The sequence below is a fragment of the Armigeres subalbatus genome, chromosome 3 (genome assembly GCF_024139115.2).
Source record: "Armigeres subalbatus isolate Guangzhou_Male chromosome 3, GZ_Asu_2, whole genome shotgun sequence".
Classification (NCBI taxonomy): Eukaryota; Metazoa; Arthropoda; class Insecta; order Diptera; family Culicidae; genus Armigeres; species Armigeres subalbatus.
The window spans coordinates 416,557,157-416,573,727 of NC_085141.1; the positions used below are offsets into that span (position 1 = coordinate 416,557,157).

A 16,571-nucleotide genomic window follows, 5' to 3' on the forward strand; every position below is an offset into this window, starting at 1 on the left:
AGTCAAAAAAAGGTATTTTTACGTCACTCTTGAGCGTTTCCCACAGCAAAAAAGTTTCAAACTAATACTTGATGTTGATCGACAAATCAAATGGTCCAAAGACAAAAGATAGACGAAAGTCAGCAATACAAAAGGTCGAAGGATACAAGGTCGATGGATGAAAAGTTGAAAAACAAATTTCATTCATTATTAATCATTAACTTTTGCAAAATCAATTCGACATAGAGTCTAGAGAAAAACATTATTGCTTTACTTTAAATCAGTTTAAGTAGAGAACGGAACCATTTGGGCAGCACCCCCTATTCCCGTTCGCAACATTACTAACTCGACCGCGTTCCAACCAAATGGCTTGATTTTTTGTACATCACTACCATGTACTAAAAAACAAGTAACTCGGTTGTAATGCGATCGAGTAATGGACGGGAATAGGGGGTACTGCCCAAATGTTTCTCTACCTTATTCCCCATTTTGTGAAAAAATAGTAATCTACATTAGTTACATATTCCTCAACATTTAATTCAATACTTTTGAATAATTAAAAATTTTTCTCATTCTACTTTTTTGTCTGATCGAGCTTGGTGGTCTAGTTGCTACCGCTTCTGCCTTATAAGCATGGTGTGTTCATTTCTCACTTAGTTCTTTCTGTGTTTCACGTTCTACCAAAACGATTCCTACTGTTCTGACATCGCACACTGACAATTCAAAAACCTCCTGTGACACCTATGAGAGGTCTTGAAGTTCTCTGAATCGTCTTTAAGTAGGTGTCCAACTAACTATCCATCCCCTTCCTCAGCATTCGCAAGGACGTGGCCAGGACAGATATCGACTATTGGATAATGCATTGCTTACATCTAAGAGACACTGAAGACGGCCTTATTGTTGATTGTCGAAATACGTATCTGTAACATTACAATTAAGGGATGGAATTGAATGGGATAGTACTAACTCGTCTTATGACAAGTATATATTCCATTTAATAAATTCCTGTGTCCTTGGAGCCATGACCTACATTATCTATAGCTAAAAATGTGACGTAGGCGCCCGATTGTAAACAAACCCATTTGCCATTTCTCGCGACTCTGGTTTAATACGGTTGAAATTCCAAAAAACTTAATTAGATGAAGCCGTTCCAAAATTCCATGAACCATCCAAATAATACAAGAATCCCCTGGAATGCAAATTCCAAGATTCCTAGAACTATAAATCCTAATCGGATATTGTTTTCAACATATCTTTCATACTATCCAAGAGTTCGCCGAAGGCCTATTCGCGCTCAAATAAAGATCTGTCGGGTAATTTATCACACATTTATCATTCAACAGGTAAAACAACGAAATGCACTTGACGATATGAAATGAAGCGATTAGATAAATAGTGGGTGGCTACGGTACGATAAGAAGTGGCGAAAATATTTCCGATTTCTTAGAAACCAAGACTATAGATTCTGTTCTATTGAATTACTGACTTTCGCCAGACTTTCGCCCGACATTTGTGTAGCTTTTCCCATTGTGCGTTCTTATAACTACGCATACCGTTGGCATCGTTATCATGGCGCAAAAACCAATCTGCCACAAGTTTATGTCAAAACATTACAGGTGAAGATGGTAAAAAAACCTAGATAGGAAAGTAAGTAAGAAATGTAAGCTGTCGACTGCTGTCGGTCGTACATCGTACAGAGAATCCGGTTCTTGGCTGCCTAGTTGGTTCCTAACAGTCAATTAATGCGCACTGCACGCCAAGTGCGTGGTTTGGCTGTATCTATTTTCGCGGAACGTTATCAGGCTGACGCATATCATACCTCCAGGTGATAGTGGATAACAGTTGGTGTAATAGTTGCGTTGGCAAAAAGTCCTAATGTGATTGCAGAAATGGGGAAAGTAGCACGACCATTCCGACAATATAAACACGCTGCCCTTCGCAAGGTAAGTTTTCTGAGGATATATACTTCCGTTCGTTATTGTTATTATTTAAATGTAATGTATATTAATGAATAACATCATAATTATAATTTTGCGTTTTTGGCTGATCGTCCTTTCTGGTTCACCGATAGATTGTATACAGGGCGCCAATGACGTTAACTAAGCTTTTTTTTATTATTTCTATATTAACGTGATTTTTTCAACGATGAGAAGTTCATCACTCGTTTATTTAGTTGTCAATCACACGTTAACTTTATTTTCACCTCCTGAACGTTTATCCCCTCCACATATCCTTTATACAGTCGAGTAGTGTTATTCTCCTTTATTGTCATCGCCTTGCTACAGCGTGAACATTTCACAGCTTAACGTTGACCAATACCTAATTCCTTAAATTATGCAAGCTTTCTAAACAAAGTACACACTTAACTCATTTCACAGTATTCGGTAAATTTTACCGAAATCTCAACAGCAGAACTGTTCGGTAATTTTTTTTACAGATTTTTTGTAATTTTTTCCATTGCTCAACTGTCAAAATCACCGAAAATCAGTTAAATTATTTACCGAACAGTTCTGCTGTTGAGATTTCGGTAAAATTTTACCGAATTCGGCGATTTATTTTAAGTGTGTACCATTCTATGTATTTCGTATTAATACTGCTCGAAATCTCTGTTAATAAACGAAAATGAAGAAACTGTCTGAGTTCAATGGGTTTTATTTTTTTAGTGTCATCAAACTTTACTATGTCTGAAACTCGATTTGTGCATATGCACATGTGAAAGATTTAGCTTGAAAAATGTATGGAGGTAACCATGGAGGTAACCTTCCTTCCACTTCCACATTCCATCAACGAAGAAAGTATCCGTAAAAAGTCTCACTACATAAAACTTTGCTATGATTACAGACATGGTGGGGCATAGAGTATGAACATTTGGAAACAATTGACTAAAAGATGTCGTGTGAAGACAAAGTTACACGAGCAATTGTGCATTTTCTTCATTCTAGATTAGGGAGCATAGTAGAAATAAGTTCACTCAATTCATACTAATGCAGCGTACACACCAGTCAAGCAGTTTGACGAACATTGACTCCTCCCCCAAGAAAACGCTTTGATTGCTGCTTTGTTTGAACGTGTGTGAAGTTGTTCGAACAACCGTTTGACAGTTGGAGGCTCCGTTGGAAAAATCAAAGCGGTTTGATTTTGGTTTGACCTGCCGAGAGCGTTTGTAGTAAAGTCGCACAAACCCTCATATATTTTTTGGTGGCTGGTGTTCAAGCTAGCGGTCGGTCATTCGTGTTTAATTGTTCGATTGTTGGTCGAAAAAATTGAGTGTTCGTGTCACGATTTGAAGAACATGATCGATGCTTGACTAAACGAGGGGTGGAGTTAATGTTCGTCAAACTGCTTGACTGGTGTGTACGCTGCATAATGTGTGCGGTTTGAGTATGTTACCATGATTATATATGATTATATATTATATATTTACTTGCTTTTGCTTTTCAATTGGGTTGTGTCCCAATAAGCGAACCCCCAAGAACTTCCCGGGAATCTGCAAATAAAAACTTCCCTGGATTTCCCTAAATGGCCGGAACGAAATTATGACAACGACTCTCCGGGGCTGCATGTGCACTAGACTGGCCCATGAATCAAAATGTTGTCGAATTCCACGTGGCACCCCCCAGGATTGTGTCTTTTGGTTAGAAAATCAATCTCTCAAAATTTCAGCTCAATCGGTTGATGCATAAGGTGGCGTATTCGATTTCAAGTTTGTATGGGGATTTCAGTCAAAATATATAGGAAAATACACCTCCGTCACTCATTCGTTCTGGAAATTGGTTCTGATTGCTCGATTAAACTCAGAATTGCAAAAAGGGCAGTTGGTATGTTACAAAACAATTTCACAGAACATTCGATAAATAAATCTAAAATTACACAATTTAGCTCCTATTAAATCAGTCGAAAGCTAAGTAAAAGTTCATTTAAGCATCGTACAATGTTCTGTGAAATTATTCATGTCCATATCTCATTTTGCTATTTTATCAACATTCAATATTATTGAGCTATTTTCATCTACTCGGGGAGTGCTATTCTGTGCATTACTCTTTGAGAGCCCCGAGCACGATCCGCACTTACTCGCCTCTCTGGAACTGAATGGGCTTGCTCCCAACAACGCGTGCAGCATGCAAAGAGTTTCGTGCCGCACCAATCCCTGACTGTGGAAGATAAAACGTGATTCATATTTTCGTTCCTGTTCCATACCACAAATCTATACAAGCTTTAAAATTAGGATCTAAGTAGTGAAGGGATGATTAGAGAACAACAAATTGATGAAGTCAATGGCCTTTTTTTTGTTATCCAAGATTTTAGCAAATATAAAAAAGTTCCAATTTCTTCCAAAAACATTCCAAATCTCACCCAAATGCAATCCAAAACTAAGCGGTGTTGAACTTCATTACTAATAAGATTCAAGAACAACCTAATAAAGATAAGAAAATCCATGCTAATCCAAATCAAATCCAATTGAAATTCAATCCAACCCAATCCAAATTCAATCCATATCCAATCCAAATGCAATCCAAGTCCAATCCATATTGGATTCAAATCCAATCCAAATCCAATCCAAATCCAATCCAAATCCAATTCAAATCCAATCCAAATCCAATCCAAATCCAAATCCAATCCAAATCCAATCCAATCCAATCCAAATCCAAACCAATGCAAACCAATCCAAACCAATCCAAACCAACCAAACCAATCCAAACCAATCCAAACCAATCCAAACCAATCCAAACCAATCAAACCAATCCAAACCAATCCAAACCAATCCAAACCAATCCAACCAATCCAAACCAATCCAAACCAATCCAAACCAATCCAAACCAATCCAAACCAATCCAAACCAATCCAAACCAATCCAAACCAACCAAACCAACCAAACCAATCCAAACCAACCAAACCAATCCAAACCAATCCAAACCAATCCAAATCCAACCAAACCAATCCAAACCAATCCAAACCAATCCAAACCAACCAATCCAAACCAATCCAAACCAATCCAAATCCAACCAAACCAATCCAAACCAATCCAAACCAATCCAAACCAATCCAAACCAACCAAATCCAACCAAATCCAATCCAAACCAACCAAACCAATCCAAACCAACCAAACCAATCCAAACCAATCCAAACCAACCAAACCAATCCAAACCAACCAAACCAATCCAAACCAATCCAAACCAATCCAAACCAACCAAACCAACCAAACCAATCCAAACCAATCCAAACCAATCCAAACCAATCCAAACCAATCCAAACCAATCCAAACCAATCCAAACCAATCCAAACCAATCCAAACCAATCCAAACCAATCCAAACCAACCAAACCAATCCAAACCAACCAAACCAACCAAACCAATCCAAACCAATCCAAACCAATCCAAACCAATCCAAACCAACCAAACCAATCCAAACCAATCCAAACCAACCAAACCAATCCAAACCAATCCAAATCCAACCAATCCAATCAAACCAATCCAACCAAACCAATCCAAACCAATCCAAACCAACCAAACCAATCCAAACCAATCCAAACCAATCCAAACCAACCAAACCAATCCAAACCAACCAAACCAACCAAACCAACCAAACCAATCCAAATCCAACCAAACCAATCCAAACCAACCAATCCAACCAATCCAAACCAATCCAAACCAATCCAAACCAACCAAACCAATCCAAACCAATCCAAACCAACCAAACCAATCCAAACCAATCCAAACCAACCAAACCAATCCAAACCAATCCAAACCAATCCAAACCAATCCAAACCAATCCAAACCAATCCAAACCAACCAAACCAATCCAAACCAATCCAAACCAACCAAACCAATCCAAACCAATCCAAACCAACCAAACCAATCCAAACCAACCAAACCAATCCAAACCAATCCAAACCAATCCAAACCAACCAAACCAATCCAAACCAACCAAACCAATCCAAACCAATCCAAACCAATCCAAACCAACCAAACCAATCCAAACCAACCAAACCAATCCAAACCAATCCAAACCAATCCAAACCAATCCAAACCAACCAAACCAATCCAAACCAACCAAACCAATCCAAACCAATCCAAACCAATCCAAACCAACCAAACCAAACCAATCCAAACCAATCCAAACCAACCAAACCAATCCAAACCAACCAAACCAATCCAAACCAATCCAAACCAATCCAAACCAATCCAAACCAACCAAACCAATCCAAACCAATCCAAACCAATCCAAATCAAACCAAACCAATCCAAACCAATCCAAACCAAACCAACCAAACCAAACCAACCAAACCAAACCAATCCAAACCAACCAATCCAAACCAATCCAAATCAATCCAAACCAATCCAAACCAATCCAAACCAATCCAAACCAATCCAAATCCAACCAAACCAACCAATCCAAACCAATCCAAACCAATCCAAACCAACCAAACCAATCCAAACCAATCCAAACCAATCCAAACCAATCCAAACCAATCAAACCAATCCAAACCAACCAAACCAATCCAAACCAATCCAAACCAATCCAAACCAATCAAACCAATCCAAACCAATCCAAATCCAACCAAACCAATCCAACCAATCAAACCAATCCAAACCAATCCAAACCAATCCAAACCAATCCAAACCAATCCAAACCAACCAAACCAATCCAAACCAATCCAAACCAATCCAAACCAATCCAAACCAATCCAAACCAACCAAACCAATCCAAACCAACCAAACCAATCCAAACCAATCCAAACCAATCCAAATCCAATCCAAACCAACCAACCAAACCAATCCAATCCAAACCCCAACCAAATCCAATCCAAATCCAATCCAAATCCAATCCAAATCCAATCCAAATCCAATCCAAATCCAATCCAAATCCAATCCAAATCCAATCCAAATCCAATCCAAATCCAATCCAAATCCAATCCAAAACCAATCCAAATCCGTCTTTTAGTTTCACGTAATCCCGAACGTCAATACATTCCAAGATAAATTTCCAGATTATATATTTGGCCTTCCGAACAGTACAGCATAGAATATTTCCGCATTTCTCTCAGATGTTGTTATATCATAGCACAACTGGTAGTCTCATGTACACTAACGCCGACAAGTGGCTTCATGAAAACTAAATTTGTTTTAACCAAAATCAATGCTCGCAGGACTTTGAGTGCAGTGTTGTAAAATGTCATTTGCATTCGTTTGTATAATTTTCCTAGAACTTAGACGCGTCTTGTGATTTTGCAAACTAAAATAAATGCATCACTCTTCACAATTTAATCACTTGAATTCAACTCACCTCATGAAATCAACGACAGGATCCAAAAAAAGGCTGGCAGGATCGCCAAATTGTTTGTGCCTAAACGGCCGGAACGAAATTATGACAGCGACTCTCCGTGGATGCATGTGCACGCCGCGAAGATCTGACTGCAAGACTCAAGAGGCAGAGTCATGGCTTGCTGCTCGCCGATTGACACGCTGAGGTGTAAATCTATAAACACACGCTGAAGGCATTTTAGTCAAACACTACACCCGAGATTCAGAGAAATTGAAAAATATACGAAACTAATTCAAAAATTTAAATTTCATTTTGTCGTGAAATATGACCCTCCTTAGCCGTGCGGTAAGACGCGCGGCTACAAAGCAAGACCATGCTGAGGGTGGCTGGGTTCGATTCCCGGTGTCGGTCTAGGCAATTTTCGGATTGGAAATTGTCTCGACTTCCCTGGGCATAAAAGTATTATCGTGTTAGCCTCATGATATACGAATGCAAAAATGGTAACCTGGCTTAGAAACCTCGCAGTTAATAACTGTGGAAGTGCTTAATGAACACTAAGCTGCGAGGCGGCTCTGTCCCAGTGTGGGGATGTAATGCCAATAAGAAGAAGAAGATGACTTTAAAAAAACTTGCCAGGAAAAATACGCTTGAAGGGATTTATTATGGCTTCATTGATTTTTAAATGATCAAAGAGTTGTTGAAAATCCTGAAACAGTTTTTTGATCAGTTCGAAAAGCGTTAACTCCTTCTGCAAAACGTTCACCATGTCATAAGCTTCAGTATTCGCATAAAAGCTAGAGCACTCAATAGTAAGATCTGTAGCATCTTAATTAGTTCCGTTATGTGCAACTTTTCCATAATGTCCGTATTCGGCCAACGTACAATTCTTTAGAATCTTCAGTTATTTATTCGTTTCCTAATAATATGGGAACGGTGAGAAGATGTTGGTCAAAACTATAATCAAAAAATAAGATAATTATAACAAAATAGTCGAGTGAAGTCAAGTACGAGACACTGAAGACGGCCCAACAGTTGAGATTAAAATACGTATCCAGGGTTCGGATTTCTCACTCACTCACGCGACAACAGATCACTCCACCATGCATTTTATCCGGATAAATTACAGTGCGATTAACTCCGGCACAAGCGATGGTGCGAAAAATTGTTATCCTTCTTCCCATGTTTCGCGAAAATCAAATGCTGCTTACTTTGCCTCTCCAAGCTGATTGAATCTGACGATGCGCCACGATAAGCAGAAAGTTCAATACAGCAGTTTTTCCCCTCGCATTCAGTCAATTCATGTGGTGGCGTAGTTATAGTGAGCGCTTTAAACATTTTAAAAATTGTTTTGGGTTCGAATCCCGTTGCGGTCCTAATTTTTTGTAAATATGCTTGTAAAATTTATCTGGTGATGCGACGAGAAGGAATATTTCTCGGGTACTTATTCAAAAGGACGTATGTGATTTTGTAAACAAAGATTCAAACGTCAAATTGTCAAATCTGATAGCACTCCCACGCAAACCATCACCACAGACAGGTAGGGGAAGCCTTCGACTACCTGTTAGTGGTGTCGGTTTTAATGGAGAGCTCCATCAGATTGGACAAATCGACGTTGGAATCTTTGTTTACAAAATCACATACGTCCTTTTGAATAAGTACCCGAGATTTGTGGATTAAAATTGAATTATCTGGCGAGCCGGCGCTCACGAATTTATCACCCGCCATTCTATCCGGATAAAAGTGTTGCGTGAGAATACCGTTTTGACTCGAATTGCCGGACGCTTCGAAAGCCGGACACTTCAATTGTTATTTGACTTTATTTACCATTCCAACAAGTATTTCTTGGGTTATCAGTGCAGGGAACGATTCTTAGACTTGAAACCATTTTAACAAATGTAAGTAATCCGTGATCTGTTATAAAAACTTGAAAATTAGAGGTGAAAGTTGAAGGCATGTCATAATCAACGGTGAATTTCGTTTTTCTTAGAATGTAGCATAAGACTCAACATTAAAAAACTAAGCTCATATTTTCTATATTCTATCATTTGCAAGGAGTATTAGTAATTAATAAACATAGTATTATGGCACTCTTTGTAATGAATTAGAGAAATTGCTTGGGAATTAATAGTTTTATAATTTTTATTACATTTTCTGTTTGTCCGGACTTCGAGGCAAGTTTTTACAATTGATTCGGACATGCTGAAATGATGTTAAATAACTGTTTATCAGTTAAATTAATTGAAATCAACTGATTCGTAATGAGCAAGCATAGTTACAATTTCATTAGATTTGAGTTGCTACACCCCAAAAGGAACATTGCTTGCTCTCAGCTTATCGATATATACTTAGGCCGATACAAATATTTAAATACAATTATGTCCCCTCAGATTTTTTTGCCCAAAAATAATATTTTGAGGGGGCAAGAAAATAAAATTCGGATAATTTTGAGAATTTTCAAAACATTCTTTAACAAATCCGAGGAGTTTTTTTTTTCATTTTAATATTTATTTTTTATTATCCCCACCCCCTTGACGTTCCGGAGACCAATAGGACATAATGTTAATTAAATATTTGTTACGGCCTTATACACATATTGTTAATGGTATCACTTTATTAATTGCACACAAGTAGCAAAACTTGCTTTCAGTTTTTAGTGAAAGGTTGTCTTCAAAAGTATTTTTTTAACCATTTACATTTTTGTTGTTTTCGTAAAACTAGCTTTTTTAACAGAATTGTATAAAAAGACACGTTGTGAACGACATCCGTCAAATATAAAAAACTCCACATTTCTCGGACACGCCCGGATTTATCAATCCGCATGAAATCATTATTTCAATCGCTCCTTTCAATCCTTGATTTCCAATAGCAAACTGAAACGGATTTCAAAAGACACATAAATACGACTAATGTCTGTATTTCGAAGTATATGTTAACAATGATAAGATAAAGCATAATTTTAATTCTCCGATGTTCATCCCATCAAAAACAAAAAAATTAAGGTATTTGATTTATTTCTTATTTTTGTGATTTTTCCGCTGTGAGCGGTTGATAAAAAAAATCGACGAATTTGGTATCATATCTCTTTGTTTCGAATATATATTCAGTGAGATGGAAATCGGCCCCCCATCATATTTATTTTTGGTATTATTGATTAGAAAAGAATTTTGGTCATCTAATGATTCTCATGATCTATTGCAGCTTATCCACGCTGAATTTGAGAGGTAGTTTTGAAGAAAATATTTCATTACCCACAGGCACGTCAAATGTCAAAAAAGCGTTCTACCTTGAAAATGAAAGAGGGGGGGGGGGTGAGCGTGAGATTAGATTGTATGAAATTATTGGATTCCCAATGTTGTACATATATCGCAGTTAAATGATCCCGCTTGGTTTCAAATGCTGTTTTTGGTAATCCTGGTCAATTTCGGAGCAGAAACTTCGGATGGTACACACAACCGGGGGATGCCAGATTTCCATACAAATGTGTGTAGAAAATTTACCTTACGGATTTATATTAATCGAGAAATATGAATGCTATATCCTAATTGTCTTTGAACGGATTAAATTGGCTATTTGAGAATCAATAGCCGAAGTGTCCGGAAATTCGAAGCAAAATTGTCCGGTATTTGAAGCATCCCTTAAACTGTGTCCGGATTTCGAAGCAAGCGATGTTCAATGTTTTCGATTATATTAGCTATTCCGTGCATAAAAAATGTCATTTTCAGTACACTACAGCAAATTTGATAAGTTAATCTTGACAGGGTGTGCTATTACTCAGTGTCAAGTACTTAATTCCGTTTGAAATATTGAACTGAAAATTCAGCAGTGCTTAGGTGTCCGGACTTCGAGTCAAAACGGTACTTCCTCACAGGGCAACATGAAAAATCACACTCCGCTTAATGGATTAATCGCAGGTTTTTATTCATATGAGTGAGAATTCCGAAGCCTGCGTATCTGTAAAGAAAATAAAATATAGTGAAATTGAATGGAAAGTACTAAACTCGTATTAGACGGTTAAAATATTTCAGTATATATTTCCCATAGCACACATATTTTGAAAATATTTTTAAATTTATTGTTGAAATCTTGTCTATATATTTCGGTACTGCTTAGAGCAGATCGAGTTTTCAGATTATATGAATTAAACGTGGATTAAATTTGAAATAAAAAGTCCCGGAAATGGGAAAAGATACGCTCACTTCAACTAGTAGGTAGGTGATAGATTTCATTACATTCCTATTTAAGAACATGTTTGGGTCTAGGGTGGAAGTCGGTTTGATTTTGTTCATCTCGTAGTGATTGATTAACATATTTCGGTTTGTTAAGATTAGAAGCGACTATTACTATTCAAGCAAAATTGAAGATTTGTTTTAAAATTGGAGAATTGTTTAATGAATCTTGAATTTTTGTGCATGTCCCGGGATTTTCGGGATTGTATAAATTAGTTTCCGGAATTCGGAAAATCCCGAAATCCCGGAATAGACTCTCTAAGTCTTAAAGAACTTCAAAAGTTCTTCAGTTCAGGAATATTTCTGATCTACTAGGAATCCTTACATATTTCCAGAAAGTGTTCAATAACTGTACGGAAAACCAGAAAATAAAAAAAAGTTTCGATTTCTTGGAAAACCTTATTCTTGGTCACTTTTTGAGCCTATAAGGACTTTCTGAGCTGTCTCCTCGGAATTTCATTCAGAGAAAATTATTCTTTTAAAATCCCATAAATCTGAACAATTATCATTTGAACCTTTAAATATCCTTGAAATAATTAACTTGAATTTTTTTCAAGAACTAGAAACTGAACTTTTTGGTTATCTGTTTTCTTCTGTTTATTTCTTTACTTGGGGATCCATGTGTATTAAACAAATTTCGTTTCCGTCTTTCAAACATTTCACAGTTCCGGCAAGCCACCATTAGAGGAAGTATTAAATTCATATGTGTGCTCTTATTTGTGCTTATTGCGCTGGTGCTCATCATACATAAGGAGCGGGAGCTACCCAGATTGAAAAAAGTTCTCTACCAACGTTACCATCGAAATGAACCATTCTTCAACGGTAGCCCGCGAAACGTGGACCGGGTTCGGGTCGACTGGCATGACTATGCGTACATGAAGCAAGAAGAGGAAAGAGAAGGCCCGGGAGAGCATGGGAAACCTTTTAAGTTGCAAAAACTGGAAGACATCCAGCTGGACAAGAAATTGTTCAAAGAGAATGGTTATTCAGCGGTGATTAGCGACATGATTGCTCTGAACCGCTCGGTGCCAGACATCAGACATCCACTGTGAGTCCAAACAGAAACATTGTCTAGGGTACAGGTTGAAGTCTTGTCATTCTATCTAACACTCTCTAGTTTCCAGATGTCGCAAAAAACGCTACCTCAAAGAATTACCAACAGTCAGCGTGGTTGTTATTTTCTACAATGAGCACTTCAGCACGTTGTTGCGTACTGTTTACAGTGTGCTTAATCGGTCTCCGCCCCAGCTACTGAAGGAAATCGTTTTGATTAACGATCACAGCACGAAGGAGTTTTTGTGGAAACAGTTGGATGATTTCGTACAGAGCAAATTGGCACCAAAGGTGAAGCTGATCAATTTGCCCGAACGATCTGGGTTGATCAAAGCACGGTTGGCCGGGGCGAAGGCCGCCACTGGAGATGTGATTATCGTACTGGACTCGCACACCGAGGTCAATGTGAACTGGCTTCCTCCTTTAATCGGTAAAACATATTATTTTTGAACTAACAGATAAAATAGGGTAATCGCTTCTGGACTCATCTGGATTCCATAGCTCCGACATTCATCCCTTGAAAAAACAAAGCAATGGAACGGAATTTGATTTCTTTTTAATTTTTGTGATTTTTATCAGCAGTGAGCACGCATGTTAGCAAATAGAAGCGACGAAATTGGTGCTAAATTTCTTTGTTTCTTGAAGAGATGAATATATGTTTAATGAGATGGAAAACGGAACAGGTCCCTTATATAGTTTTTACCGGATTCCACATTACATAACAAAAATAGAGACAATTTTAATATTTTTCTTTCAATAATAATAGAAAAGCAGAAAAATCAGTGCCTTTCCATTACGAGACAACATCACCCACTGCGGTTTCTCAGCAGTTTTAGGATTTTATCGCCGCCAGCTTCTTTCTAGCAAAAATTTAACTGATTGGAATTAAAATTGGCCGAGAAATCATGGTGGATGATCATCATCAACCACCGCATTTCAAGAGACTCGACCGAAGAAAATAATAATTATTCATCCACAATCCATTTAGTATCGGCCTGCATAAGCTCGATTAGCCAATTAAAAAAGTTAGATACTATTAAATGTGGGAGCTATAAGGCCGATACAAATATTTAAAATTTATTTTGTCCCCCCCCCTCGGATTTTTTTGCCAAAAAATAATATTTTGAGGGAGCAACAAAATAAAAATCGGATAATTTTGAGGATTTTGCATTCTTTAACAAATTCGAGGAGTTTTTTGATTTTTTTCATTTTAATATTTATTTATTATTATCCCCCCCTGACCTTTCGGAGATCAGTAGGACAAAAAGTTAATTAAATATTTGTAACGGCCTAAGATTAAAAACATAAACACTTTTTTTCAATACGTTTAATTGTTCCAGAACCAATTGCCGAGGATTATCGAACATGCGTTTGTCCGTTTATCGACGGCATAGTCTATGACACCTTTGAATATCGTGGTCAAGGCGAGGGAAGGCGGGGTGCCTTCGATTGGAAGTTTTTGTACAAGCAATTGCCTCTACGGCCAGGCGATCAGCTGGATCCAACAGAGCCCTTTTCAAGCCCCATCATGGCTGGAGGATTGTTTGCCATCAGTGCGAAGTTTTTCTGGGAGATCGGTGGATACGATGAAGAGCTGGACATTTGGGGTGGAGAGCAGTACGAGCTCAGCTTCAAGATTTGGCAATGTGGCGGCAAAATGGTTGATGCACCGTGCTCTCGCGTTGGGCATGTGTACCGCGGGTATGCACCGTTCCCAAATCCCAGAGGAAAGAATTTTGTTATCCGGAACTTCAAAAGGGTAGCAGAAGTGTGGATGGATGAATATAAGCAGTTCCTGTACGAAAGAAATCCTGAGTTTGACAAAACTGATGCGGGCGATCTGACGGAACGGAAAGCTTTGAGAGAGAAGCTACAGTGCAAACCTTTCAGATGGTTTTTGGAAGAGGTTGCTCCAGATATTCTATTGAAATACCCCACGCGCGATCCAAGTCCATTCGCTTCGGGAACAGTGCGAAGTTTGGCTAACCCGAAGTTGTGTTTGGATTCAATTAATCATGGTGAAAAGGAGCCAGTTGGACTATTCGAATGCGCTGCAAATAAGACCCATCCGCAGCAAAACCAACGTTTAATATTGTCTTACTTCCGCGATATTCGAATCGCCAGCGTTGATAAATGCCTGGACGCCGAGGGCATTGGTGCTGAAGTGATCATGTATAATTGCCACGAATCTCAGGGCAATCAGCTTTTTAAATACGACATCGTAAGAGATTTTGTGGTTTTATTTTGACGAGTAGTGGCTAACTCTATGATCAATTGTATTTTCAGGAAAACCAAGCTATTATACACGGAATGCCCGAGTGGAATCAGTGCCTCGATCTCGTGGGACGGAAAGTAATAATTTCAGTGTGTGATCACAGGAAGAAGACACAACGGTGGGAGTGGGGTTTTGTGAATGAGACGAACTTGAATAATTGGAAATCATATGGGTCAGAACTTCTGCCTTAGTTCTTGTTTTTCAGGTTATTTTTTTCTGTGAATTTTGAAAGTTTTACTATTATAACTCTTTTATGTTACCTAAGTTTTTGATTTAATTTTAAAAACCGTATTCCGATTAAAAAGATTATTCAGATTAATATCCACATGTTTTATTTGATTGATGCAAACGCCGAAACTGACCTCAAAGCTGTAGTGAAGGGACGTGTAATTGAACATTGATTGCATTATTAACAATCAATGTTCAATTACACGTCCCTTCACTACATTCGCTCTCTTCTCTACTCTTCAAACTGATTATAGCGAAATCGTTGCTATACAATTACTGATCGAAGGCCAAAATTATTATTATTACACTAAAACAAGTTTTGAATTAATAAATTCGGCCCGCTGTTTTTTTGTTGTTATATTGTAATATAATCAACTTGCTTAGTATGAAATAATTCCAAAATCAGATCCAAAGCCAAATTCAATTCAATTTAAATCCAGTCCAAATACAATTCAAATCAATGTTAATCCATGTCCAATTCTAACTCAATCAAATCCCAAGCCAATCTGAACCGAATCTAATCCCAATTCAATCCAAATTCAATCTAATCCATGTCAAATCCACATCAAATACAAATAAAATCCAAATGCAATACAAATCTATTTTCACTGCACGTTCAATTCATATCAAAATACATCCAAATACAATCAAATGTCATTCCAATTCAATCCAGATTTAATTTCAAACGAATATGAATGCTATCTAATTCAAAACAAACCCAGAATCAACTTTATTCAAATTCAATCCAAATCGACGTGTACACAGTGGAAGGGAATATAATGTGGAAAGATGAGGAAGGCTGAATGAAACGGGTGAATCGATGTTCTGGCATTCTGTAAACGATGTTTCCAACGAACAGATGTGCGCGTTCCGTGCTTAGAGAATTTTGCGATTGAGACCGAGTTTCGGCTGGTGGTGATTGGCTCCCGGATGGATACGACATGTACACATGCCAAAAAGAAATGATGCTAAAATGTAAAAGTATGAAAAATAAAACAGGACGAGTGGGTACCTGTTTGTGAAAACAAAAGCATGCAGGACGAGTGGGTACCTGCATGCCAAAAGCAAAGAAAAAAAAACGTGCGGACGTGTGGGTTCCAGCACTATTTTCAAACGCAGGACGAGTGGGATCCTTGCGTGCATCAGTAAAATGAAAAACTAATAATGAGCGGAAGACTGGTTTGCGACGAAAAAAAAAAAGAAAACAAGGTGTTAAATTTGAGTAAAATTGTAAATTTTATTTGTTTGGTATTTGTTTCCATAATTCGAAATATACATACAAAACTGGCAATTTTGTATAGAATTTCGAAAATTTATATGGTTTTAAACAGAATTATTCTCATAAATTCTGGCGTGCAGCAAGATTTGGAATTAATTTGGCTTTGCGTTTTAATTGATTAGGGTTTAATTTGGATTGAATTAGATTTTATTTTATTCGTATGAATTTTGTTTAGATTTGTTTTAGATATTGATTTGTTTTGATCTATATAGAATTTAAACTGTATTTGTTTCGATAAGAAAAGAAAATAATTATATTGAAGTGCGTT

The 16,571-nt window shown here is 37.6% G+C and overlaps 1 protein-coding gene across 1 annotated transcript; it reads left to right on the forward strand.

Annotated features, from left to right (window-relative positions):
* Positions 1 to 1,638: 1,638 nt before the first annotated feature.
* On the forward strand, positions 1,639 to 15,126 carry LOC134224280 (N-acetylgalactosaminyltransferase 4-like). Its single transcript, XM_062703615.1, has 5 exons — positions 1,639 to 1,922; positions 12,134 to 12,516; positions 12,593 to 12,951; positions 13,862 to 14,742; positions 14,808 to 15,126. The coding sequence occupies exons 1-5, from the start codon at positions 1,869 to 1,871 to the stop codon at positions 14,985 to 14,987; spliced, it is 1,857 nt and encodes a 618-aa protein (XP_062559599.1). The 5' UTR covers positions 1,639 to 1,868; the 3' UTR covers positions 14,988 to 15,126.
* Positions 15,127 to 16,571: the final 1,445 nt, after the last annotated feature.

Excerpts from the sequence above, each read along its gene's own strand:
- LOC134224280 (XM_062703615.1), top strand. The coding sequence starts at position 1,869 with ATGGGGAAAGTAGCACGACCATTCCGACAATATAAACACGCTGCCCTT. Across the intron at positions 1,923-12,133 it reads AACACGCTGCCCTTCGCAAG|TTCCGGCAAGCCACCATTAG; the intron begins GTAAGTTTTCTG and ends AACATTTCACAG. Across the intron at positions 14,743-14,807 it reads AGCTTTTTAAATACGACATC|GAAAACCAAGCTATTATACA; the intron begins GTAAGAGATTTT and ends TTGTATTTTCAG.